Below are 25548 nucleotides of genomic sequence, written 5' to 3'. Positions count from 1 at the left end.
CAGGGAAAGGACAGCAAACACACAGTTATGAACAACCACACGTAAAACAAAAGCAAACCAAGAGGACAGCTAGATCAGGAGTGGAGCCATAGAAATGAAGAACACCTGGAGGGTTAGCAACAGGGGAGTGGGAGGGGTAGAAGGCACAGAAAATAGCATAGATGGTAGGTAGAAAATAGATAGGGGGAGGGGGAGAATAGGGAGAAATATAGAATCTAAAGAACTTGAGAGATGTGGTTATAAACTAAGGGGGGGAGAATGGTGGGGGAGGGAGTGTGCGGGTGGAGGGAAATGAAGGGGGGGAATAGAACAACTGTAATGGTATAATCAATAAAATATATTTTTTTAAAATTCATTGACACAGCATTCACTTAGATTTTCCAGATGGAAGACGTTGTTATAGCTGTAGAGTTTTTTCTTTGAGCATTAATGGCTGAGCATTTTACCCCTATTTTTGCTGCATTATCAGTTTTTGATAAAATTGTTGGCTTTGCTCTCAGTGTATTAGTTTTATTTGTTGTTCTATGGAGTGAAACTGAATTTGCTGCCGAACAAGCCAGGAGAGCACCTGCCTCAGGTTCTTTGTACTAGCTGTTTTCTCTGCCTGGAGAGCTCTCCACCTACCCGACACCCCTAGGCCTTGCTCCTTCGCTTCCTTCAGGTCTGGGCCTCATTAACCATCTCAGCAATCTCCTCCTGTCACCACAACACAGCACTCCATGCACCTCCCCCTGTTTACTTTTCCTCCATAGCACTGTCAGCACCGAGCGTGTATTTACACTATGTGTCCCCTCCAACTGGATTACAAACTCTGGTCAGTGACTTTACCTGATCTGCCCCTTCTGTGTTCCCAGTAGCTAGAGAAGAGCCTAGCATCGTGTTTAATTATGCATGTAACACATATTTGTAGAATGACTGAGTCTTTTACTTACTTCTCATAAAGGTAAGCAGTGTCATATAGTCAAATGTGTAGATCATTTACTGAAATTTGAGTCTTAACTCCGCTGCTACCAACCCAGGTGACAAGGAAAATTATATTTATTAATTAGGAAATTAAATTTTAAAATAGGTGATCTCTGTGGTCCTATTTAGCCCTTGTGCTCCATAGTTGTTCTCTTTCGTTGCCCTTTCTCACTTAAATATTTCTCTATCTTGATATTTTTTTCTAGTTCTGGCTGCAGTTATATGGTGGAAATCATTAATTATTTTACTGACAGTGCTTTAGCTTTATTGGTTTGGGGGAAGCTCAGAGATAAGCGAACATTTTCACAGGTCTCAATTTTTCTCTGTTAAGTGCATGTAATTGTAGCACACAAACCTCTCAGTCTCATGGTCCAGTGCACCAAGGTATGCTTGCTTGGAAGGACAGAGGAGACATGCCAGTGCTGAGTCAGATCTTTCAGCCTTACCTCCCCCTACTAGTCCCAACGTAGGTATGTGTTTGGGCCGGTTCCACTCCTTCTAACTTGTCAGTTCTGTCACACCATCTGGGACAAGCAGCTCCTTCTTCCTCTTCACCTCCACCAGCACACATGGCATATTTCAGACTTCTTTTTTAGGCGTCTGTTTTTCCTCATAAAAGACAGACTCAAGAATTCAAACCGTGTCTTCAGGAAATTGTATGAATTGATGTTCAGTTTCTTGATCCATCTCGAAAGGCCACATGTCACATTGAGAAGTAATAAATCAGCTATTTTACTGTCAACATTTTCTTCCAGCCCATTTGCTTATGTGGACCCCTTGCACTGTAACATGGCCTATTTGTACCTTGAGCTCCTCAAAGACTCACTCAACGAGTATGCATATGCAGCAGAACTAGCAGGCTTGAGCTATGACCTCCAAAATACCATCTATGGGATGTATGTAAGTACCCATGCCTTAGAGCCTTCCACTCATCAACATTTTTTTACATTGATTTGATGGAAGCGTTTTTGATTGAGGGTATGAGTTGAATTTCTTCTTTTTTTTAATCTTTATGGTTAATCATATTTCCTCATCATTTAATTTTTAAGTTAGCTTTTATTTTAAGTATTCAGCAATATACTGTTCATATTATGCCAATTTTCCTTGATTTCTTTTTTTTAAAACATCTTTCATCAAATTATCATATTTTTCTCCTCAAGAAAATTGGACCCTGATTTAGGTTTAGATCTAACCCCTTCTGTGTCTGAAGTCTTGGTCTTTGACAACAGAGAATGACATCTTGCTGCCACTGTAGACATAAGGTCGGCCTATACTACTTCCCTAGCGATTCAGATCATGAGGCTGCATATCCATACTCTTCGGTCATGTTTCTTCATTACCATGCCACTGCTTGAGGTATCAAAGCATTTCTTTTGTTTTTCTTTTTGTTAGTCGCTACATTTATGCTGATCCTCTCCATTGCAACATGACATACCTGTTTATCAGGTTATTGAAGGATGATTTAAAAGAGTATACATATGCAGCACGCCTCTCAGGTTTGAGCTATGGCATTGCATCAGGAATGAATGCAATACTTGTAAGTAAAATGAAAACCAAAGAAAGGGCACCACACCGTTTTAAGCATTATGTTGAGCTTGGGAAAACTATTAACTTCTGCATTTTTAAACAAGAAGATTGATGTTTTTTTCCTGGCATCTTTTTAATGATTGAAGAACTCAAATTGGTTTTAGCTACACTAATGAATGATTTAGTAGAGTTTTAGTGCATCTTGTGAACATGTATGTGTGCTGCACTTACATGCATGTTCCTCTGCTTGAAATGCTTAACATGGTAATCCTGAAAGCATGTTGTTCTTTTCATGTATTTGAGCATATTTACCTCTGTAAGTGGAAGATGTCCATAGTTACTGTTGTGGTGCTTGAATTTTATTTACGTATAAGCTTTCTTTATGTCTATTGACAGTAGTAGAAAGTTCCTGTATTCAGATATTTGTGGCATTTTCATTTAATTTTTTGTAGCATGCATCATTAACTACTTTTGAGTGTGTTGTAAAATAAGCATTATTAAATATACTCTAAGAGATAACTAGATCCTTTCTCTTAACACTGTTTGTGATGTTTATAAACTTATATCTCATTTCCAAATTAACATCCCTTTATGGCACACATTCTTCACTTTTCTTGAAAATATATTGTATGTTTTAGTAACAACTAAAATAAGAGCATGTGCTGGGTACTCCTCTTATAAATTCTTATGCAAAAGGTTTTAGGGATTTTAAATTTTACTTATTTGCAGTGACTTTTTTTTCTTCATACAAGTAAATTTTTTGGTAGCTTTCATGTATCACATATATATAACCTAACCATTCTCAGAATCCAGGGAAATTTGAAGCTCAGAGTCCAAATAAACTCCAAATGGAAAAGTGATGATCCATTGTTTATTGTTCACTATTGAGTTTTAGGAGCTTGTCACCATTTACATAAATAATTTATTTGTGACAAAATGAGCTTTCAGCCAATTGTCAGTCTGGTTTGCACAGTATGTAATGTGCTTTCCATGACCGAGAGCCTTCACTTTTGCTGAGGTTTTTGCCTCTTATTTCTCATTCCATAGGTCTTCTAGATGCATTGTATCCTCTGCCGCAGTGGGTGCCGCCATGTGCAAATAGAATCATAGGGAATATGACTGTAGGAACCCCCCACTTTTTAAAATGTTATGTTTTCAGAGACTATTAAATGTTCCTAAGGCAAAACCCAGTGTATCCTCACCACACATCTGTTTTGCCATTAGCTTTTGGCTCACCAGCAAAACTCCACCCAGCACGTGGTAAGACACGGACCCTTACTGGCCAGCACTGAAGGGTAAACGTGGCCAAGTGCCACAAGAAAAATCGGGGCTGCCTAATTTCTCCCAATATGTTTTACAAAAATATTTGAATATAAAAAATGTGGGGACATGTCCAATAGTGTGTAGATAACACTCCCCTGTGATTTTTACCTTCTTACCACCAAGGAAACCTCAGGCCATCCATTCCTTAGACATTTTTTGAAGATTAAACTTAAAAAACACATTCTGTATTTACTTTTGACTTTACAAGAACTTAAATTTTGATGACGTGTGTACTGCCACAGTTGGGCCTCAGATGAGTTTTCCTACTGTTGATTTTATTTAGGAAAAGCAAGATTATGCTATTGGGTATTAGTCAATACCAACGGTTAATGTCATCTAAGTGTTAAACTATATTTATTAGAAGTTAAATTAATTTAATTTCTTGTTTCATTTTTATTTTAAAGCACTTGGTTTGGGGATTTTCTGAATGTTTGCAAATCAAACTTAAGGTATTGCATGATATTTTTAGACCTTTAACACCCTGAACTTTTTCTGTAGCTCTCGGTGAAAGGTTACAATGACAAGCAGCCAATTTTGCTAAAGAAGATCATTGAGAAAATGGCTACCTTTGAGATTGATGAAAAAAGATTTGAAATTATCAAAGAGGCAGTAAGTTTTCTGAACTTATTTTCGTAATGTGTTGTGCTTTTTTGTTCATAAGTTAATATGGAGTGATTTTTAAAGGGTTTGTAAAATGAATGACCCCATGTCTCCATTCACTAGTATATGCGATCTCTTAACAACTTCCGGGCTGAACAGCCTCACCAGCACGCCATGTACTACCTCCGCTTGCTGATGACCGAAGTGGCCTGGACTAAAGACGAGTTAAAAGAAGCCCTGGATGGTGGGTCTCTTTTCTGTTGGTAGCCTAATCCTTTATTTTTCTTTTATCTTCATATCTAGTGTTTATGCTTTCTAATAACTTACAGTTCTCTTAAAGCCAGATTGCTTACTTTTTTATAAAAGCAGTGGTGGCCTTTGGTATTCATGCAGTTTACCCACATCTGCTGCTTTCAACCTGGACCAACAGCAGTTAATTAGTTCTGTTTGTGGATTTCTGCAGATGACTAAACGTTTTGACCAAAGCACTTACCTTGTTAATATTGTTTTCAGAAGAGGAAAAAAGGGCTAGGTTTGAGAGTCTCATCCCACAGAAGGTGCTCAGGCATCTGGTTCTGTTTAAGTTCAGGTAAAAACTAGGAACTATGTAAAGACTGAAGTTTCATCTTTTTCTTTTTTCCTAAAAGTTTAAATCTAGTTTTCATAGGGTTTGTTTGAAAGTTGTAAAATCCTTGAGGACCATGATTATGCCTTCCTTTTACTATCTTTATTTAATATCTAGTATAATATCGTATCTTCTGTGTGCGTGTCTAATGAATGAATGCCTATGGAATGGAATGAAATTACTTTTAGGGCCACTTCATTGCAAAGAGTGTAGACTGCTATCATCCTCTGTTATTTTATCTTTTTCATTTCCCAGCATTACTTTACCAATTAATCTTCTTTTTGCATGCTCAGCAATAAGGAAAAAGAATACAGTTGAATTTCTAATCCTCTTTTATGCTAAGTCCTTACACTTACTATGTAACACTCTACTTTTGCTGTCTTCAGTGACAAACCAAGAGCACAAAGTATTGAAAAATCATTATTTTATTGGTTGCCTCAGGCACTGGGAAGGTGTATAGATTATAAAATTAATTAACTAGAACAGATATATTTTTAACCTTAATAGTTAATACACCTTTCTTTGGAAAATGGTTATGAGTAGCATTCAGTTAATAGTAAAATTTTTTCTTTTAAAAAATACTGCTTAATTGATTTTAAATACATTTTTCAAGAAACTGAACCTGTATTCAGCATGATCAATAAGCAGAGACTTTTGAATTCCTCAACCCCTTTTTTTAGTTTCTGGGTCAGATGTTATATGAATAAGCTCTAAAGTGTCTCAGGCATATGAAGCCTTCCTAAAATGTAATTTACAATGAGAAAGCACTTTCTTAGTTGAAATTCTTTGCTCTGATAAGCAATCATTCTGTTTTGTTATACGTATTTATGTAGCAATCAGTAATGCCACTGTGGCTTAATCTAGAGACAACTCATTGTGAGAAGCTGGCTCTCCCATGACTCTAAGCCAATCAGCTACCCAGGTGCTGGGGTAGCAAGAACCTCAGAGTTCAATATGGTCCAGCAGCACTTATTGACTGCATGCTGTGCACCAGGCCTTAGCCTCCAGTTACTTGAGATTTAAAAAAAAAAGATTATTTAGATGGGGCTTCTTTGATCGGGGAGCTCCAGTCTAGTGGCAAAGAATGAATGTAAACAGACCATTTCAGTAGAGGCAGAGAGAGCAGCTGTTGTGATGGAGGTCTGCAGAGGGGGCTCCGAAGGCAGGGCAGTGGAGAAGGACAGCGTGCACTCCAGAACCAGGACGACCAAGGATCACATGCGACCTACTAACTTGATGATTTTGGTCAAGAAATTTACATTTTCTTAACTTAAGTTCTCACCTTTAAAATGGGGATAATAGCACACATACTTTATAAAATCTTGTAAGATACTGGACAATAGCAAGCACTTGTTAATTCCTTTCCCGTGTCTCTCTTTAAATTTCAGCCACTAATTTTAACATCCATTGCAGCAATTACTAGTATGGTATCCTAATAGAGAAGGCACAACTCTTTCCTTATTGAAGAATCAATACATGTGAAAGGAAAGTGAGTTGTAGAAAACTCACTATTAGGATTCTGTAATAATAATAATAATAATAATAATAATAATAATCATTGATACAGCAATATACAGCAGGGTTGCTAAAATTTGTGGGTAAAGTTAAGGAAAAACAGGATATTTGTATAGTTTCCAAGTATTTCCCTCAGAATAAATATTTACTAATTACAGTGGGAAAGGTAAGCATTGATGAGCAGGTGGCTTTTCCTAATTGCTTAATTACTTGTGGAGCATATGCAAGTTACTCAATTATAACCAAAAGAATAAAATAGTGTACTTACAGTACAGACACCTGGCAGACGCCACCCTTCCCAAGTGGTCAGTGTTGACATCACCAGCACCACAACATGCCAGCACCACGCACCTCTGATGTGCCGCACTGGGGAGCATGCTCCCCCTGTGGTGCTCTTCCTCCATAAGCTCAATTTAATCATGACAAACTGAAGCAAAAGGCATTCTGTAAAACCGCTTCAAAAATCTGTACTCTTCAGAAATCTGAAGGTCCTCAAAGATAAGGGAAGACGAAGGAACTGTCACAGATTGGAGGACACACCACAACTAAATGTAAGGTGGCAATGTGGGTTAGATCCTAGGACAGAAAAGATATTAGTGGAAAAATTGAAATCCAAATAAAAGTTTGTATTTTAGTTAATGGTATTGTACTAGTGTTAATTTCTTAGTTTTGATCATTGTACTGTGGTTATGAAAGATGTTAACATTAGGGAAAACCAGGCGAAGGGTGTACAGGAACTCTCTCTACTGGTTTTGAACTCGGAACTCTTCCATAAGTCTTAAATTGTTTCAAAGCTGTTTACAAAACCTCGCAAATAGAGCTCTTTTTCTTACCCCTTTCCAGACGTCACCCTTCCTCGCCTTAAGGCCTTCATACCTCAGCTCCTGTCACGGCTGCACATTGAAGCCCTTCTTCATGGAAACATAACTAAGCAGGTGGGTGGTCAAAGTGTTAGCAATCTTTTATGGATCAGTGCAAGAGCTTTTTTCCCTAGTCTGTCTGAGGCTATTCACCCCCACAGTGGGATTATAAGCACATCCAGACTCACTGAACCTTCTCTGCTCTCTGGAGGAAGGAAGGAGGAGGAGGCATAGGGGGAGGGGCACGAGTGTGGACCTACTGTCATGGCCCCCGCTTCTGCTGTCCCCTGCCTTGTGCAGTCACAGAAGGAAGTGGGAAAAATGATCCCTACTCTGTGTAGGACAGCAGGACTGTAGTGGGTAAGAGCACATGGCGTGGAATCAGACAGCCTGGGTCAAACCCTGACTGTGACACACACTATATACGTAATCCTCTGAAAATGACTCGACCTCTCCATGCTCAGTTTCCCTGTTTGTAAAAGTAGAGTTATTAGGGTTAAATTAAATGGTGAAGGTCGTGTTCAGAGTGCATGGACAGCACTCTGGAATTCCCATGTCAGCCTGTCTCAGATGCTCACACACTCTACCACTCTGCTATACTGCCTCCAAAACACTGAGCCCCATGGCAGGCACAAGGTTCTTAGCAAGGTCATTTTTATTCAAATGAAAGCCATATGCTCGCCTCCTTTTCTTTGCTGTAGCCCCAGCTGTCATTCATCTGGGGATGCCTTTCCATCACCGGTGCCTCTCCAGCTTCAGCAATGCCTTCCCCCAGCATCGAGATGGTCTGCATCCCTGCTTCTCTTCATTACTGTCATAGCGACTAATGCAAATTGACAAATTTAATTTTTATCCACTTGAATAGGGTGAAATGTATTTAAGATTTAAGGTTTATTTCACAGATGTGTAGTTTTCATATTGCATGGGATATCATTCCATATACTGTTTTTTTATTTTCACAGACAAGATACATTTGTGTTCTTGTAATGCAGTGTGGCCTTTCTTTTTCCACAGGCTGCATTAGGTATTATGCAGATGGTTGAAGACACTCTCATTGAACATGCTCATACAAAACCTCTCCTTCCAAGTCAGCTGGTTCGGTATAGAGAAGTTCAGCTCCCAGACAGTAAGTTGAAATGTTAAAACTTTGGTAATGGACAACTTTGACGTAGTATTGTGGGTGATCACAGGTACATCAAATTCACTTGGGTGACAATGTATTGTTGTATAGTAAAGAACTACGGGATCCTCTACTGTTTCTAGAAGTATGTTGAAAGACAGATAATTCTGCCAGGAAGTTCTCAGTAGGTAGACCAAAGATGTGAAATTCAAGGTAGCAATTATTTTGAAGGGAATGATACTGGAATTGACTGGGAATTGAGTATAGAAAAGTTAGTAAGTAAAAATATCACAAAGCTAAAGAAAAGTTGATTACGAATTATGAGATAAAATTTATTTATAAAAAAAAATGAAAACTAGCCGTGGCTGGTGTAGCTCAGTGGATTGAGCACAGGCCTGTGAAGCAAAGGGTCGCCGGTTTGATTCCTAGTCAGGGCACATATCTGGGTTGCAGGCCAGGTCCCCAATAAGGGACATATGAGAGGCAACCACACATTGATGTTTCTCTCCACTCTTTCTCCTTCTCTTTCCCCTCACTAAAAATTAATTAATTAATTAATTAATTAATTTAAAAAAGTGAAAACTAGAATTATAGTATCTAATTGGAAGCCCATAGTGTCTTTGGCAGAAATTGTTTTAGGAAAGCCACAGGTGAACATAACAACATGTATTTATTATATGCATATTTTATGAGGAATTTTAATATAAAAAACAGATAATGTATTAGAGTTTGCAGTTTTGGATTTCTTTTACATTAATGGTGGTGTCTCTTGATACAATAACTCATTAAGCATATTTTCAATATTGTTCAAAATTGTCTAGTGGGAAGTTTATTAGACCGGGATGAGAAGCATTGATTTTCTTTTTAGCCACACTTGATTGTTGGCTGTTTCCCATATATACTTGGTCTGTGCTTTTTTCCCCAGCTATTTTATCCTCCGGAAATATTGCTCCTTCCTGCCCCCAACCCTCCTTTCCCTCATGGACCTGTGTGTATACCTCTTCATCCTTCCTCGCCCATGTCATAAGCTCCCTATTCCACTAAACTTTTCTAAAACTCCCAGCTGGAAGTAATCCCCCACTCCTCTGACTTTGCAGCCTTTCCGTGTTTCCCGAACCTTTCCCTATGTAAGCTACTCAGCACTTCTTCTCTTGCACTGGGATTGGGCTGCATCTCCATATCCCTTGTTAGCTTCTCTATTTCTTAAGACCAGCGTCCTGGTCTTACTGGAGTAGCTACAAAACCAACTGGAACAGAGTACTGCCTCAGGGCATTGTTACCTGTGGCGTGGCTCAGTTGGTGGGAGCATCGTCCCTTAACCGGGAGGCTGAAGGTTTGATTCCTGGTCGGGGCACATGCCTGAGTTGCAGATTTGATCCCTGGTGGAGTACAGATGATCCCTGGTCCGGGCATGTGCAGGAGGCAACCAAACGATGTTTCTCTCTCATATCGGTATTTCTCTCTCTCCCTTCCTCTCTAAAAGCAGTGAAAAAATGTTCTTGGGTGAGGATGAAAAAAACCAAACTTCGTCATCAGGCAAAGTGATGCCAGTCTAGAAACAAAATTTCAAAGTGAAATCTTTCATACCTCTTTTTACTACGCCCCTGTCTTTTCTCTCCTCTCCTATGGCACCTGTCTCTTTGGTCTCTCAAATGCCCTTGCGGATTTCCTTATGGTCAACAATAGCTCAGTTCACACCCCAGTCTCAAAATACCAGGTGTTAAGAATCATTCTAATACATTAATTACAGGTTGGAATTGCCAAACAACACCAGTCAAATTGAACAACTTTTAAAAGCCAAACAAAACATTAACTTTATTAAACTCTAAATAAGTTTTTTAATGGGCTGCTCTCTTTTTTGAAACTTCTTAGGAGGATGGTTTGTTTATCAGCAGAGGAATGAAGTTCACAACAACTGTGGCATCGAGATATACTACCAGACAGATATGCAGAACACCTCGGAGAACATGTTTCTGGAGCTCTTCTGCCAGATCATCTCTGAGCCTTGCTTCAACACCCTGCGCACCAAGGAGCAGTTGGGTGAGAGGGAAGTGGGGGATAGCAGGTACCACAGACCTTGAGGAACACCCGTTGTCCTTAGAGAAAGTTCGCCATGTGGAAGGTCCCCGGCATGTTGTGTCAGGCATGCGCTCTCTGTACAGAAGGACTTACGGAAAACCTTGTTTATGGGGAATCCACTTCTAAAAGATTAGCAGTTAATATCTTATGGACATTAAAGCAGTTCTTAAGGAGATGACACTGTGTTTACATTACGTACATGTCAATAAAGAGGGCCTTTTGGGTAGCGGGGCGGGCTGTTATGGGTGGCTATGTGGGAAGCAAGCCGTCCAGAGAAGCTTAGATTCAGTAAAGTTTGGTTCCCTGGGGGTGCAGGCACTTTCTCTTCCTCATCTTTGTATCCCAGGCTTGAGGCCCGCAGGAGGTACTCACTGTTCGCTGAGGGAATGTTTCAGGCAGAGTTTTAGGCACCATTAAAAGTCTTAAAGATCCTAGCAGTTTTGTTCAATGAGAAAAAGAAGAAGAAGAAGAGTAAGAAGAAGAAGCAGGTCCAGTAATGACTGGGAAGAACTGGTGAAAAGGGATTTGGGTGAATCTCTCCCAAGTACCAATCTTTTTTAAAACAACCACTGTGGTAGATGCTGCACCATGAAAGCAGAGGTTATGGCTGGTCCTTTCAGGGAGCTCACGACCTAATCAGAAATCAGACCAGTAAAGGAATAACTATAGTTATAGTGCAGGGTGATTTAAACTTTCAGGCTATACTGTAAAGAGTTTCTTTCTCAGAAGTGGGACCCAGAGACACCACCGATGTCAGAGGTGTGGTCCAGGGTGGAGCAGCTGAAGGAGGCAGGCCGAGAGCTTGGCTTAGAAAAGGTGTTGAGCTCACACAGTGTCAGTGGAAATATGACCTTCAATTACTTGGTCTCTAGAGATTTATAGTCAGTGTGGAGTTGGTCCAGGGATGGGTTACCTTGCGGGAAGTGCGACAGTAGAGGCAAGTCCACGTAAGGAACTTGGCTGTGAGAGGAAACAGTGCTAGGACCAGGTTAGGGGTGAAAATGAGCCCAGCATTTCTTAGGGATGGGAATAACTTTAACACGGATGGAAGGGGAGTAACTAGCAGATAATTAGGAGCAATGGCACGTTGAGTTTGACTGATGAATAGCCTTTGTTTGGGTTTTTTTAAGAAGAAAGTTATCTCCAACTTTCTGACTATTCTTTAAAGAGCTCCTTTGCTCTGTCCTTAGGACTGGAGGATATCCTAATTGCTCGTATTTCTTCAGAGGTCAATAACAGAAAGCCCTAAAGTAGACTTTATTTGCTCTGACAAAGTAACTTTGTAAAGATGAAAAGGGGCGGGAGTCTCCAATGCCGGGGCCCTGACTGGCTGCTATTCGTGTTTCAGGCTATATCGTCTTCAGCGGCCCACGTCGTGCCAACGGCATTCAGGGCTTACGGTTCATCATCCAGTCGGAAAAGCCTCCTCACTACCTAGAAAGCAGAGTGGAAGCCTTCTTAATCACCATGGAAAAGTCCATAGAGGACATGACGGAAGAGGCCTTCCAAAAACACATTCAAGCATTAGCAATTCGCCGACTAGACAAACCAAAGAAACTGTCTGCAGAGTGTGCTAAATACTGGGGGGAGATCATCTCCCAGCAATACAATTTTGACAGAGGTAAGGCAAAATTAGAGCCCCAGCATGCATGGCATATAAGTGGGACATTTGAGGACATCGAGGCCATTCTGCAACATGGCATTCATTTTGTAGATGACAGTCTAGTGCTAATTTGGGAGGGGGCTGCGAGCACAGCACTTCTAAAGAAGCATTATTTAACATGACTTTTCTATCAGAAAAACTCTATCTTTCATTTTTTTCTTCTCTAGAACTAGAGCTAGACCTACATGTATCTCATAATAATGCACTAATGATGAATCTTATTTTACTTTTTGTGTTCAATTGCTGTGCCCCCGAGGCTCTGTGCATAGAAATGTAGGTGTCTATTTGCCATAACACTAAAAAAAAGGAAAAATTTTCAGGTTGAACTCTCTTGACACAAGTGCTGCCCTGGAGGGACAGGGGTTCAAACATGTGCCTTTAGAGCTCTCCCAAAATTTGTCAGTGCTTTTCGATTTGGGAGCGCTCTGCTCCCCGAAGCCTCCTGCGTGCCCACTTCCTTTCGCTGCTCTTCCGGAGCGGAGATGAGCAGTGCGCCGCGCTAAGTGGCACTAGAAGTTGGAGTTGGATCGTGTTCTTACTCTGATGCTGATAAGCTGAGGATCTTGGCCAACTCGCCTTTTCTGGGCCTCTTTCTTGTAGTTTTTCTTTCTTTCTTTTTTTAAAAGATTTTATTTACTTATTTTTAGAGAGAGGGAAAGGGTGGGAGAAAGAGAGGGAGAGAAACATCAACATGCGGTTGCCTCTCATGCTCCCCCTACTGGGGACCTGGCCCACAACCCAGGCATCTGCGCGACTGGGAATCAAACAAGTGACGCTTTGTTTTGCAGGCTGGCACTCAGTCCACTGAGCCACACCTACCAGGGCTCCTGTGATTTTCCTGGCAGTTGTGTTCACTACTAATATAGTACATACCACTTACTGAGCATTTGACATGTGCCCTAGCTATGTGTAATTGTTATTTATCATTTTTCTTAGTACTCAGGACAGCCCCATGATGTAGTTATTATACCCTAATTCTGGATGAGGAAACTGAGGCTCAGAAAACTGGAAGTGAGTGGCCCAAGGTCCAACAGCTCATTTGTAGAGAGACAGGATATACTCTTAACTTTTTGCTTGAAATTTATTTCCTTACTACTTGGAGGAGTATATATTCACTTAAAAATATGAATACTTAGCCCTGGCTGGTGTGGTGCAGTGGATTGAGTGCCGGCTTGCAAGCTAAAGGATTACTGGTTCAATTCCCAGTCAGGGCACATGCCTGGGTTGTGGTCCAGGTCCCCAGGAGGAGGCATGTAAGAGGCAACCACACATTGATGCTTCTTTCCCTCTCGTTCTCTCTCCATTCCCCTCTCTAAAAATAAATAAATAAAATTTTTAAAATATATACATGAATACTTAGGAGTGTTGAAGTGAAGTATATGGTCATTTAGTGTAGCATTCTGGGCTACTAAAATGGGATTATTAGTAAATTACTGTATGATTACTTTTTCAGATAATATAGAAGTTGCATATTTAAAGACACTTACCAAGGAAGATATCATGAAATTCTACAAGGTAAATTCAATTCATATATTTAGATTGTGACTGATAGGGAAATATTATATGTGCTGTGATATGTTTAGTTGCTTCTTTGAACCGTTCAGACAGGATTTATGGAGGAATTTTTATTGATGTATTTTTGATACATATTACCGTTAGAAAACAGACAGTTCATATTGAACCCATACTGTTTTCTTCTCCCTCTGGACCAGGGGCTGGGATGGCCCTTCCTGGCTCCTGGATCTGTCTGTTTACGCTGCCTTTTGGTTTCTTCTTTCTGTTCCCCACCCCTGCCCACAAATACCATTGCTGAGTTTGTTCAGTGAAAACAAATAGAACTTGAGAACTATTGTCTAATCTCTGACGACTGTGAATTGTCTTCACCCATTTAGGTGCCACGGTGGCTGCTTCTTTACATAAATGGTTGCTTGCCTCTGAACTGTCTTTAGGGATCTTAGGAGTTTTGAATGCCTGTGCTCATAGAGAAAGTTTATCCAGAGGAAAGAGAGGCACCACCACCGTGCAAGTTTTCCCAGTACAGCCTTAAGAGGTTAGCACATCTAAATTTCCCCACCTGTAACAAAATTCTAAGAAGGGTAGCAAAAATTTTGTTAGGTGGGTATGTAATGTGTGAGAAGCATGCTAAGTGCAGAAGTTGAAAGTTTTTACTGCAATAGAGTTGTATTGTAAGTGTTACATATGCTTTTTGTAATATATTAGGACCTCTTAGTAAAATACTTTTATGTCTACTTTGCAGGATAAGGAGCAAAGTTACAGACTGTAATTAGCATAGAACCTTACAAATATATCCCAGCTAGGGTTCTAGCTACTTCTCTGGGTTCGCATCTGATGTATTATGTGCTGGTAGTTTAGTCAGGAGCTCAGTCCCTGCCCTTTGCCAATGTCTCTTGGGGAGAGAGAGCATCTAATTTACAAGGTCGTTTTTCAGGGATCTATTGTAACTAACAACACGAGAGTCAGTGCACACAGTTCTTGTGAGAATGACTTTGTGACATTAGTTGTACAGTGAAGGCTAATCACTTTTTCTCCTGTGTCGGAGTTTGCCACACCTGCGTTCTCACCGGTGTTGGTGCTGTGAGGAGAGTGAGGCAAGGGAAGTGTCCCAACCCAAAGGTGCTGTTTCCTAGAGGAAAACGGTGACCTCACACTGCCTGCTGGTCACTTGCACTTGCCCCCTGACCCCCTGCGAAACCGCACGGCTGCTGTTCTCTGTCTGTGCAAACGAGTATTAATATGGCTGGTAGTGTCTGAACAATATGAAAAGGGAGATGTTACAATTTTAGGTTCAAAATTTGACAGTAAAAGCCAGTGTTATGAATGTTGCTTTTTGTAGCAGTGAGATTTAAGCTTTTTGGCCGTGGAAGTTGCTAAGCAAGTTATTTTCTTTACCTCATAATTCCCTTTGCATTGTGTAAAGGAAGACAAGAGTGCCATCCAAACTGCTCTTGCTCTTTTGCTGTAACAGTCTTTAAAATAATTACTATATTTTGATAAGGGGCAGGCTATATATATATGTGGGGGGGTCAGTAGATGTACAGGAAATCTGCCTTCCACCCAATTTTGCTGTGGACCTGAAACTGCTTTTAAAAATAAAATTATTAATATAACATATTAATAATTAATATTATATATTAATTATTAATATAATATATCCACAAAATATATATGTAAAAGTTTATATATTTTTGTTCATAAAAATATGTAAAGCAAAATTTTGATATGAAATATAACCCCAGGTAATCTCTGTGTAGAATGGGGTTCCAACCTACAGCCCAACACAAAATCGTAATTCACTTAACACATTATGAGATTTTTTTGGTGATTACATGTCACAATATATTTAAGGTATGGACCAGGAGTGCAAAACAGTTGGACAGGCCTTGTAGAGGAAGAAAGAGCTACACAATCGGACCGCTGGGGGCAGGGTTAGGTGTAGCAGCAGAGTACGCAGGTCCACTGACTGCTCTTTGCTTGCCTGGAGGACCCTGCTGAGAGCGGCCAGCCTCACTCGCTGGTCTCAGCTCCTCCAGAGGTCCTTTCACCTGTGGGAGCAGCAGCAGGAACGTACACACAGCCTGGGGGCTCAGCGCCCTCGGCCAAGTTACTTAAACTTGTAAGCCTCCGTTTCCTTATTTACAAAATAGGACGTCATTGGAATATTGGTTGAAATGAGTTGTGATTGGCACTTAGTGCTATTAATAAATAGTCTCTATTGTTCTCTTTATTAGTAATACTGAGTCCTTGGGTTTTGTAATGTTTTAATCAGAATGGGTTAAATCAGAATATATTCTCTTCCTTGATGTTCTAAGTTTTTGCTGTGTTTGTTTGCTACTTTAGACTGTTAAGCTCTGTGATCTGTTCTCAGTTGCCTACAGATGATCGCGTTCACCACTCTTGGGTTTCTAAGACATTTATTTTAAGGCATAACTTCTTATGTGTGTTCAAAAGAATAAAGTCCTAAGATAATGTACCGTAATGTTTCCAAAAGAAATGAAGATTTGTCTTCCTTCCACTAATTTTATTATTCATTTAAAATCATAAGTAGTATCTGAGTATTGAATCTGTGAAAACAGCAGTTAGACTGAATATTTCTTGTCTTAAAAATGTGGGTATTTATTACCGAGCTTAAGCTAAATCTTAAACAACGTTTCCCTAGCTATGTTCCACAGTGCACTGGTGTCCTACGAGGTATTAAGAGGGGAACCTAGAAAAAGCTTCATGACCATGTAACTTTGGAAATGACTACACTCCTTATTCCCGTTCTCAGAGGATCACAGACTGCCTTAGCGTTTTGGAAGTTCTCAGAAGCCCCGCAGTAAAGACTTCTGTAGCCCAGTGCTTGTTCAGTTTTGACTGGCAATTCATTTCCTGAACCAATTTCACCATTGATCCTTTATTTTTTAACTGAATATCTATAAGTATCTCCTGAGACTCATGATCCTTAAAATTCGTTTTGCAAGAAAATGCAGTTGGTTGGTGGTTGGTTTTTAAAAAAATGGGGATTGTCCAAAGTTGGTCAGGAAGTTGAGAACAGCCTGCGACTGAAGAGGGTATTCTGTCTACTGATACAGGTCGGTAAGAAGGCTATGCAGGTTTCGGTGAACAGTGGTCAAGAATAGGTCTTTGGAAGTGAACTTTTACCCCATAATTGGAGTAAGAGGCTCTCAAATGAGGCGCTCCACGTTACTAGAGGCAGGCCTGGGCTGAACTCCTGAAGGAACCTGGGGAGGCCAGAGCACACCCCGGGGGAGAATCTGGGCTGGTCCTCCCGCTGCAGGGAGCCGAGGTCGAGTGTGTGTGCACAATCAGCAGGGTTTCTGTTGCAACTGCACAGGACCAGGCTCACAGTAACTGCCCCACAAATAACTGTTGGGTCGATTTGGCTTCACTGGTGATCTCTTCCTCTGAGGATAGGAAACATTACTTCCCCTGGCTGAGGCATCAGGGGAAGCTTTATCACAACTTGTGTTTTCCCTTCACAAAAGGCAGATAAAGATCCAGTGTTAAGGAAAAGGTGAAGGGACACTCCCCACGGGATCTGTCTGCCAACCGACCACGCCTGGTGTTGGTGGAAGGAGCCAAGGGGAGTCCCTCAAAACCAGGTGGTGGAATGGAGAGAGCCAGCAGGCCTCCCTCTGACACCATCCCTGACAAGCTGTGGGATGCCAGCAAGTCCTTGCACCTCTCGCTGTTTTAGAGTTTGTGTGTCTCAAATAGCAGCCATCTAGGTGCTTAGCTTACAGAGACTCAAGTGAGCTGACATAGGGAGCACTTGATACAAGGCAGAGCCCAGTACATGCTGGCTTCCTTCTCTCTTGGTGGATGAGGAACCACAGCAGTGACCTGGTGCAGAGTCTGAGAAGGGTCTTAGGGGAGCCGGCCTGTGGCCATCCCCTGACCGCGCCCGGGCCACTGTCTCAGCACTGCGCCCCAGCGAGTGCTGGGCTGGGTTTGTCACCCCAGCCCTGCACTCACTGAGCACAGGGCTCAGTCTCCTTAGACTCATTCTTCGCCTTTGTAACATGGGGTGAAGAATAATTCTTGCTTAATCTTCATAAAGTTTGAATGAAATTCTGTAAGTGTTGGGAAAGAAAAGGAAGCATCTTTTCTGTTTCTGGTGAGAGCTGATTCCTCATAGTTAACAGAGAGCAGCTTTTTGTTTCTTAATGGGGCAGAAGGGTGACTTTGCTATTCTTTCTACCTAGGAAATGTTGGCAGTAGATGCCCCGAGGAGACATAAGGTATCCGTCCATGTTCTTGCCAGAGAAATGGATTCTTGTAAGTATTGAACACTGGCTTTTTTAAAAAATGTATATTTTTAGACACATGATAGTTGTCCTTGGCCATAGCCGCAGCCCTTACAAAGCACCAGGAAGTGAGAAGGTGCAGAAGGGGAGCTGACTGGAGGCAGGGCCTGCTCCAACGAAGTACAAATAAGGGGAAGGGCAACGAGGCAGCGAAGGAGAGAGCCACGCCAGGTGGCGTGTGCCAGGCCGGCCGCGGTTTGTGGGAAAACGTGGCTACTGCTGGTGGGGCATGCCCAGCGAAGCTGTGTGGGGCACTGGGCCTGCAGAGGAGGGCGAGGAGTCTGCCTGTTCAGTCCCTCCTGTCTCTCACTGCCAAGGTCTGCCCCACAACCATTCACTCGTGGCCTTCTGCATTGTGGTGGTGGCCAGAGCTTCAGGGTCCAGTGAGGTCAGGCCTGGGCACTGAAATTGCTGCTGCCAAGGCTTTAGTGACCATGGTAACAGCATGAGCCACCACTGGCGACACTCCAGATAGGAGGCAGGACTAGCGGTCAGGGCCGTGGGGGGCAGGCCTCCTGAGGGGATATGAGAAGTACGTGCACCAGGTCTGCTACTCATTTTAACTAATGAGTTGAGTCTGGTTTCAGTTTTGTTTTTGTTTTTGAAAGTTGCTCTTGTGTGCTAGTATCGATAAATGCAAAGCATTGACCCCTTCATTTTCTTATAGGTCCTGTGGTTGGAGAGTTCCCATGTCAAAATGATATAAATTTGTCACAAGCACCAGCCTTGCCACACGTAAGAAATGTAAACGTTTCGTTAGCTTGCACTGTTAAAGGACTTACTACTTAGGAGGAGCTTGTTCACCAGAACATGTAAGACCGAGAGGCTTCAGGTCACCAGGTTTCCAGCCTCTACTGAGGGTCTCTCTAAAGGCCGGGCCCCCATTCTTTCTGACAGCTCCCAGGACTCAGACCTTCTCAGTGGCACAGAGACTGAACCTGTGACCTTGTGTGTCTTTGTCTCTAGCTTGAACAGTGTGTTACTCTGCCCCGAGCCCTCTCCAGCCACTAATGTCCTCAGCCCTTTCCACAATGCCTGCACATTTTAATCATCTGGAAGGGTGCCATTTAATTGAAGGAGGAGGAAAGCTGACCATGTAACCAGGCCATTGTCAGGTGGGCACACCGACTCTGGTGCCCTGCAGAAGCCATGGTGCTGAGCCCTTAGTGTGCAGCCTGTGCGCCCAGAGGAGAGCTGAGTCTTCCTCTGGCCCACAGTCCCATCAGGGACTTTACTGTAGGTCTGAGTGAACTCCGGCCCTGCTGATCCAGGGGGAAAGGTCAGCAGATCATAATATATGGGGTAGAAACTAGTGCCTATGAAAAACAAAGAAAAGAAAAATGTCTATGTCCCATTCAGTCCGCTTTTTAGGTTAAATACACTAAGAGGAAACCTTTTCTTTGCAGCCTGAAGTGATTCAGAACATGACCGAGTTCAAGCGTGGTTTGCCACTGTTTCCTCTCGTGAAGCCACATATTAACTTCATGGCTGCCAAACTCTGAAGACCCCCCACGGGCAGCGACGAGCAGGAGGACGCGTTCCTGACCCTTCCAGGGGCTCGGAAACCACCGTGGCCACTTTCACAGTTGCTGGTTCACTAGTAGAGACCCAAACAGAAAAAGAGATGTTGTCCGATGTTATTATGTAGAAATATTAAAATCCAAAGTAATTAAATTGCAAAATCTAATAGATGTAGAATATTTTTAAAATACATGCCTCTTAAATATTTTAAAATTTTTTTCATTACTATGAAGAATTTTCCTTATATAACAATACTTAAAATGATGAATGATATTCCTATAGACTCTTCCTTCCCTATTCTGTAAAATAGTTACTTGTTAGAAGAAAATGTTACCTTTTTTAAAAAGCCTCCTAGGTTGACAGGAAAGGCTTCCACGCATCTAGAAAGACAGGCTTCACACAAGGAAGCCTGTCTTTTTAAAAACCGATCCTCACATTTGCTTTCTACTGGATGGTTTCATGTAAATCAATAGAGAACATACGTTTGGCACATAAAGAACAAAGTAATGTAGTTTTCTTTTATTAGTGAAATTGCTGATTATAAGGCATGGTTTTAACCTTTTTATAAAATTTGAACATGTTTTTTATTCAAACTAGTTCTGGAAAGCCCTAGAACACCCTAGTTATTTGTAGTACTAGAAACACACACTTACCTTACGTCGGTTTTGTCCCAAATTGAATTTCTCAGGATTACTATGATTCGTTTCTTTCTGATTGAATTCTGTCCACATTCCCACTGTTGTTAGTTGGTTTGCAGTGGTTTCCATCGTTCTCACTTCCCCATCGGCATGTCACTGTGGGCGGCGAGCATGGGCCGGCGGACTTTGGCCCCGCCACGCGTGTGGCGTGCTCTCCCAGCGTCAGCTACCACAGACGCCCGCAGCGCCTTCTTGCTGTGCGGTGCAGTGAGTCTGTGAGCCAAGATATTGGCCCCGTGGTGAATTCAAAAGGCAACAAGTAAAAAAACACTTTTTGGAGATATAAAAAAATAAAGCCTTGGATTTTCAAATAGCATGATCTCCATAAGACTTTAAAATCCATTTTTACTACCAGTCTAATAGTGCTGTTAAAGTATTGAGTTATTTTTTTTAATATATAATGATAAACATGCACACAATGACTGGAGTGGACTTTTAAAAAATATTTTTTCCCATGAGATACTATTTTAGATGAAATTGTTCCTATAGATTTAACAGCTGTTTTGAAGTATTGACTGCTATTGAACTTCAAGAGAAACTGGGACTCGACTCCCACATACGGGCACATACAGGCACTGGTAACAGTAAGTGGCCCCGCTGCCCACCAACTCAGGCAAAGGAAAGAGTGGCGTTCTCAAGTGACATTTTACCTCCACGTGGGTTGATTTGCTAGGATTTCTCTCTGTAGAGTCATGTCTTTTCACATCGTAAGTTTTCGCATTTGCCATTTTCCACCTAATCTAAATTTGGGGCAAGAACGATAGAATCCCAGCTGCGGAGGCTGCTTTTGAAAGCGGGGCTCCATTTCTATCGCATAAACGTGGTGCTGTGACCGTCTCCTTACCCCTGCCTCGGAGAGCTTCCGCGTGTGAAGCCCGTCCCCGACCCCCAGAAGGTGCGTGAGCCGTCACCCCCTTCTGCTCTTATGCATCTGTAGGACTATGCATCTTTTCGTCAAACTGCAAATATTTACAAGGTGGATCTAAAATTAGTCATGGGTGTTCAAGTCAGCCCTGTACGAGTAAACAATCCACTCACCTTTTCTGTGGAAAATTATGTGCTATTGAGTAACTTTTAGCTCTTTAAAAAAAATGAGTGAAATTTAACAGTTATTTTTTTGAGGAAGTCACACGAAGAAATCTGAAAGGAATTGCACGTACTCTTCCAGGGACTTGGGATTGTTCGCTGTGCTCAGCATCGGCCGGCATCCAGGCCGGACGCAGAGCTGCTGGTGGGTCACTCAGGCATCCAACGGACTCCTTCCCACGGGTCCGAGCTGCAGTCCATGAGCAATAACAGACTACTCCGGGTACGGCTACTTACTCAGTGCTGAGGAGAGGAGATTTGTGAAACCGACTGAGTTGTTAGTGCCCTGTGACATTCGGAAAAGTCTTCTTCTCGACTAGATGATTTGGAAGAGAGAGCGTGTGACACAGCCAGTGTGGTGGAGTGCTAGGGTAATCCTGTTTACAATAAATCGCCTGAATTTAACCTTTGGAGTTTGCTTTTGTGTTATTTTTAAGTTTCGGTGGTCAATCATCAGCCCTACTTCCCAGCATCGTACTTCTCAACATCCTGATTCGACCATGTTTCTTGCTTTCATCGTCCCTAATACAGAAAGCAATGAATTTTTAGTTTTAAGTGTATCTGGGCAGCAATAATTTAGTCAGACAAATGGGTCCGTTTCACATTCTTAAGAGTAGATTGCTTTTGTAAAACAGGAACTTTGGTGTGAGAGGCTGAACTCTTTGCTGTGAGTATTGCCACTGACACCAAACCCGGGAAGATTTGTCCCTGGCATTACACAGAAAAAAATTAAAAGGGCAGAAAAAGAAAAATTTCTCTACAGCTAGTCTTTGCATCTTCTTCCCACACCCCCGGCAGCAGGTCACACAGGTGTCCTGTCCGTTCCTGGCCTCTGGCTTCCTGCCAAGATGATCTTTCCACTCCTGTGATTGCTGGCTGGCTGGCAGGCATTTCAGGAGCACATCCTCTTGGGCCTCAGTTCCCAGCCTGGGGCAGGGGTGCAGCCCACGCAGCATTGTCTGCTGGGTGGTACAGCAGCCCCAGCCGGAGGCCCAGAACAACCTAAGTTTTATGGCCCCAGGGCAGTTTCCCCCTCTCACCTGGGTGGCAATAATCACCTGGTGAATTCTTGAATTCTTGACCCCTTCTTGAATTCTTTAGTGCTGCTGCTGGGAATGTTTATGTTTATCGTGAAAATCAAAGACTCTCATGGACTTATCTCCCTTTTGTGAGGGTGGTTCCTGCTCTCCTCACCCTCCCCTGGCAGGGCCTCTGCCCAGGTGGGGCTAGGTCCCTATTCTGTGCTGCCTACCGAAGGAAATTCACTTATTGTCCTTGTCATCATGAGCATTGTACACTCCATAGTTTCCTGTGGCAACACTTCGGGTGATACTACATTGCTACTTTCTCATCCAAGTCCAATTCTTCAAAGATATTACAGCATTTTGCACAGCTCATACCCTGAATTAACCTGAATGTTATGAAGTGCTTTGTAGATTACAGACCTTCCATAATAATCTTTTGATGTGGGAGGACTGTGGTTAAAATTATTATCCTCCCAGGCTCTTGGAAGTGAAAATAGGCTGAGAGAGGCTAACCCAGTTGTCCAGGATTGTGCAAGAAGCACAGACTCGCACCTCTGCTCAGATCTTTAAACTCCACATTTTATTGGTCCGTGTGAATTTCCTGCAATAATAAAGTACCAAGTCCATTAATGCACTTTCAGGACAGAGTACAAAGGCCGGTGCTTTTACATTTGTTTGAAACTTTGTCTTTTACATCTACCTTTTTGCACCACATTGATCTCCCAACCTTTGCTTGTTTTGGAAGGAGTGGGCCTGGATTTCAGAGTCCATGTGCCTCTTCTCAGGTCCGCTGTCGTTTCTACTCTGCTGGGCTGCCCTGTGGCCAGTTATCACCAGTGCCCAGTGGCTCTCCCTCTCTGGCAAGGCTAATCCAGACCCCCCTGGTCTGCTAATCCCTAAACCAACGCAAGCTCTCCCTGGAGTGGTGAGAATAACTGGAACCCTTCAAGAAATTTGAAGGAATGTGAAGAGTCACGTTAACCCTTGACCCCACCACTCGGAGACGATGCCATCTGCGTGATGTTTCTGTGCAGTCTCTTTCCTGTGCACGTACAGTGGGGCCCTGTGTTCAGTACTGCAACTTTGCTCTTCAGGATTCTACCTGTAATGAGGATTCTCCGCATGAATACTCTTGGAAAAAATGTGATTTGTTGGTGTTTGAGGGTGTTAAGTGTCAATTATACTGTAGCTTGTGTATCGAATCTTTGTGGGACGTTTAGGGTGTTTTCAAACTTTGTTCTGTGATAAAACTTGTGCAGAGCATGTGTGTGATCTTCTGATTATTTTGTTAAATCGTTGGGTTCTGGAATATGAATATATCATTTGATTTTTTATTTTGAATTTTAATCTACAGAGTTCTGAAAGTAGTACAATGAATTCCCATACAACCTTCACCCAGTATTCACCTTGCTCCCTCTCTTTTTGTTAAATCCTCACATGAGGAATGCTTCCCAACCGGGTATTGAACCTACAACCTAGGTATGTGCCCTGACTGAATATCGAACCCTCAGCCTTTTGGTGTACAGGACGACACTCAACCAACTGAGCCACCCGGCAAGGGCTCTCCCTCTCTCTCTTAAGTAGGTGGCAGACCTCACGACTCCTTACCTCTAAAATAGCATCAAGCTTCTCCCAGTAACAAGGTCAGTGTGTAGTAAGGGATTTGTACTCACCCGAAGGGAGGTCCAGCCTTTGTCCCCTTTGTCTTTGTTCAGACACTATACCAGTTAATTTGACAACATAGGTGAAATAGATAAATTTCTTGAAAAATACAAATTACCAAAGTAGACATTCAAAGAAACAGAAGGTTTAAATATTCCCTTAGCTACAGGGTCCAGCGCAAATATAATGCCCCTGTTTTTTATTATAAAATATTTTATTGGCGATTCCCAGTCAGGGCACATGCCTGGGTTGCAGGCCAGTTCCCGGCAGGGGCCGGTTCCCAGCAGGGGACGCACGAGAAGCAACCATACATTGATGTTTCTCTTCCTCTCTCCTTCCCTTACTCTCTAAAGATAAATAAATAAAAAATATTCTAAAAAATATTTTATTGGAAAATCATAAGCACGTAGTTATGTAACATAACAATATCACACTCAAGCACAACATGTGACATTTTAGGTGAAATGTTCAAATTAAGACTATAAATCATTACACCCCTATTACCCTAGCAACCACATTCAGCCAGGCATTACTTCTGCCATATTTAGGAAGTTGAATTCTACCCAGAAAATTCCAAGCCCAGATGGTTTCAGCGGTAAGTTCTATCAAATGTTTAAAGATAAAATGATGCCAATCTTGCCAACATTTTAGAAAATCAGAAGAGAACCCTATTTATGAGGCCAGCATTACCCTTATACCAAAATCAGACAAAGCTATTTCCAGGAAAGCACCAAACCAATTAGCCTTTTAAAAGCCCCCAAAGTCTTCAACAAAATATTAGCAATTTGAATCCAGTAATGTATAAAAAAATCATATATAGTTGATTTTCAAAGAGTACACCAACCTTACATGATGACAAAATGGGGTGTTCTCAGGAATGCAAGGTTGGTATAATATTTGAAACTTGATTAGTGTTATTTACCATAGTAGCAGAACTAATGAGAAGAAAACATGATTATTTCAACAGATGCAGTAAAAGCATTTACAAAGTTCATAAAAGCTTTCAGCAAACGAATAGAAGGGAAGCTCCTCAACCCATTGATAACATGATATGGGAGCTGGGGGTCGGCCAGGTGGAGGAGGGCAAAATAGGGAAAATTGGGACAACTGTAGTAGAATACATAAGAATTAAGACATGATAAAATAGTAAACATATTTCTCCTAAAATCTGCACCAAGATGAGGATGTATGCTCTCACTGTTCAAACTTGAACTTGAGGTCCTAGTTAATGCAGTAAAGATTGGAAAGGATGAAGTAAACTGTAGTCACAGATGACATGAGCACATACAAAACATTTCCCAAGGACTGGGACAATGCCCTACTACTAACTGAATTAACAAGATGGCAGGAAATAAGTCAATATTAACAAATTTATTGTATGTCACTGTACTGTCAACGAAGTTTAAGTGTAATCTTCAATAGCACTGCAAAAATATTTAGGGGTACATTTTTT

At 41.8% G+C, this 25548-nt stretch overlaps 1 protein-coding gene across 4 annotated transcripts in view; it reads left to right on the top strand.

The window, feature by feature from the left end:
- Nucleotides 1-21821, top strand: part of IDE (insulin degrading enzyme) — a 96216-nt gene extending 74395 nt beyond the window's left edge. For 2 of the 4 annotated variants that reach the window (XM_037047358.1, XM_037047361.1), the window contains exons 15-25: nt 2356-2500; nt 4312-4422; nt 4537-4657; nt 7397-7488; nt 8428-8539; nt 10406-10573; nt 11961-12233; nt 13729-13790; nt 18002-18074; nt 18771-18838; nt 19510-21821. In XM_037047358.1, coding sequence (XP_036903253.1) covers nt 2356-2500; nt 4312-4422; nt 4537-4657; nt 7397-7488; nt 8428-8539; nt 10406-10573; nt 11961-12233; nt 13729-13790; nt 18002-18074; nt 18771-18838; nt 19510-19605 — 1321 coding nt within the window. In that variant the 3' untranslated portion in view covers nt 19606-21821. Of the gene's footprint in view, nt 1-1718; nt 1864-2355; nt 2501-4311; nt 4423-4536; nt 4658-7396; nt 7489-8427; nt 8540-10405; nt 10574-11960; nt 12234-13728; nt 13791-18001; nt 18075-18770; nt 18839-19509 lie in introns of all 4 variants that reach the window. The other 2 variants (XM_037047357.1, XM_037047360.1) reach the window with 1 other exon arrangement.
- The last annotated feature ends 3727 nt before the right edge of the window (nt 21822-25548 follow it).

The sequence above is a fragment of the Sturnira hondurensis genome, unplaced genomic scaffold, assembly GCF_014824575.4.
Source record: "Sturnira hondurensis isolate 20B ecotype Veracruz unplaced genomic scaffold, ASM1482457v3 Scaffold0005563, whole genome shotgun sequence".
In the NCBI taxonomy this organism is placed as follows: Eukaryota; Metazoa; Chordata; class Mammalia; order Chiroptera; family Phyllostomidae; genus Sturnira; species Sturnira hondurensis.
The sequence above is the reverse complement of the archived record's forward strand: the minus strand, read 5'-3'. Positions and strand labels throughout refer to the sequence as shown.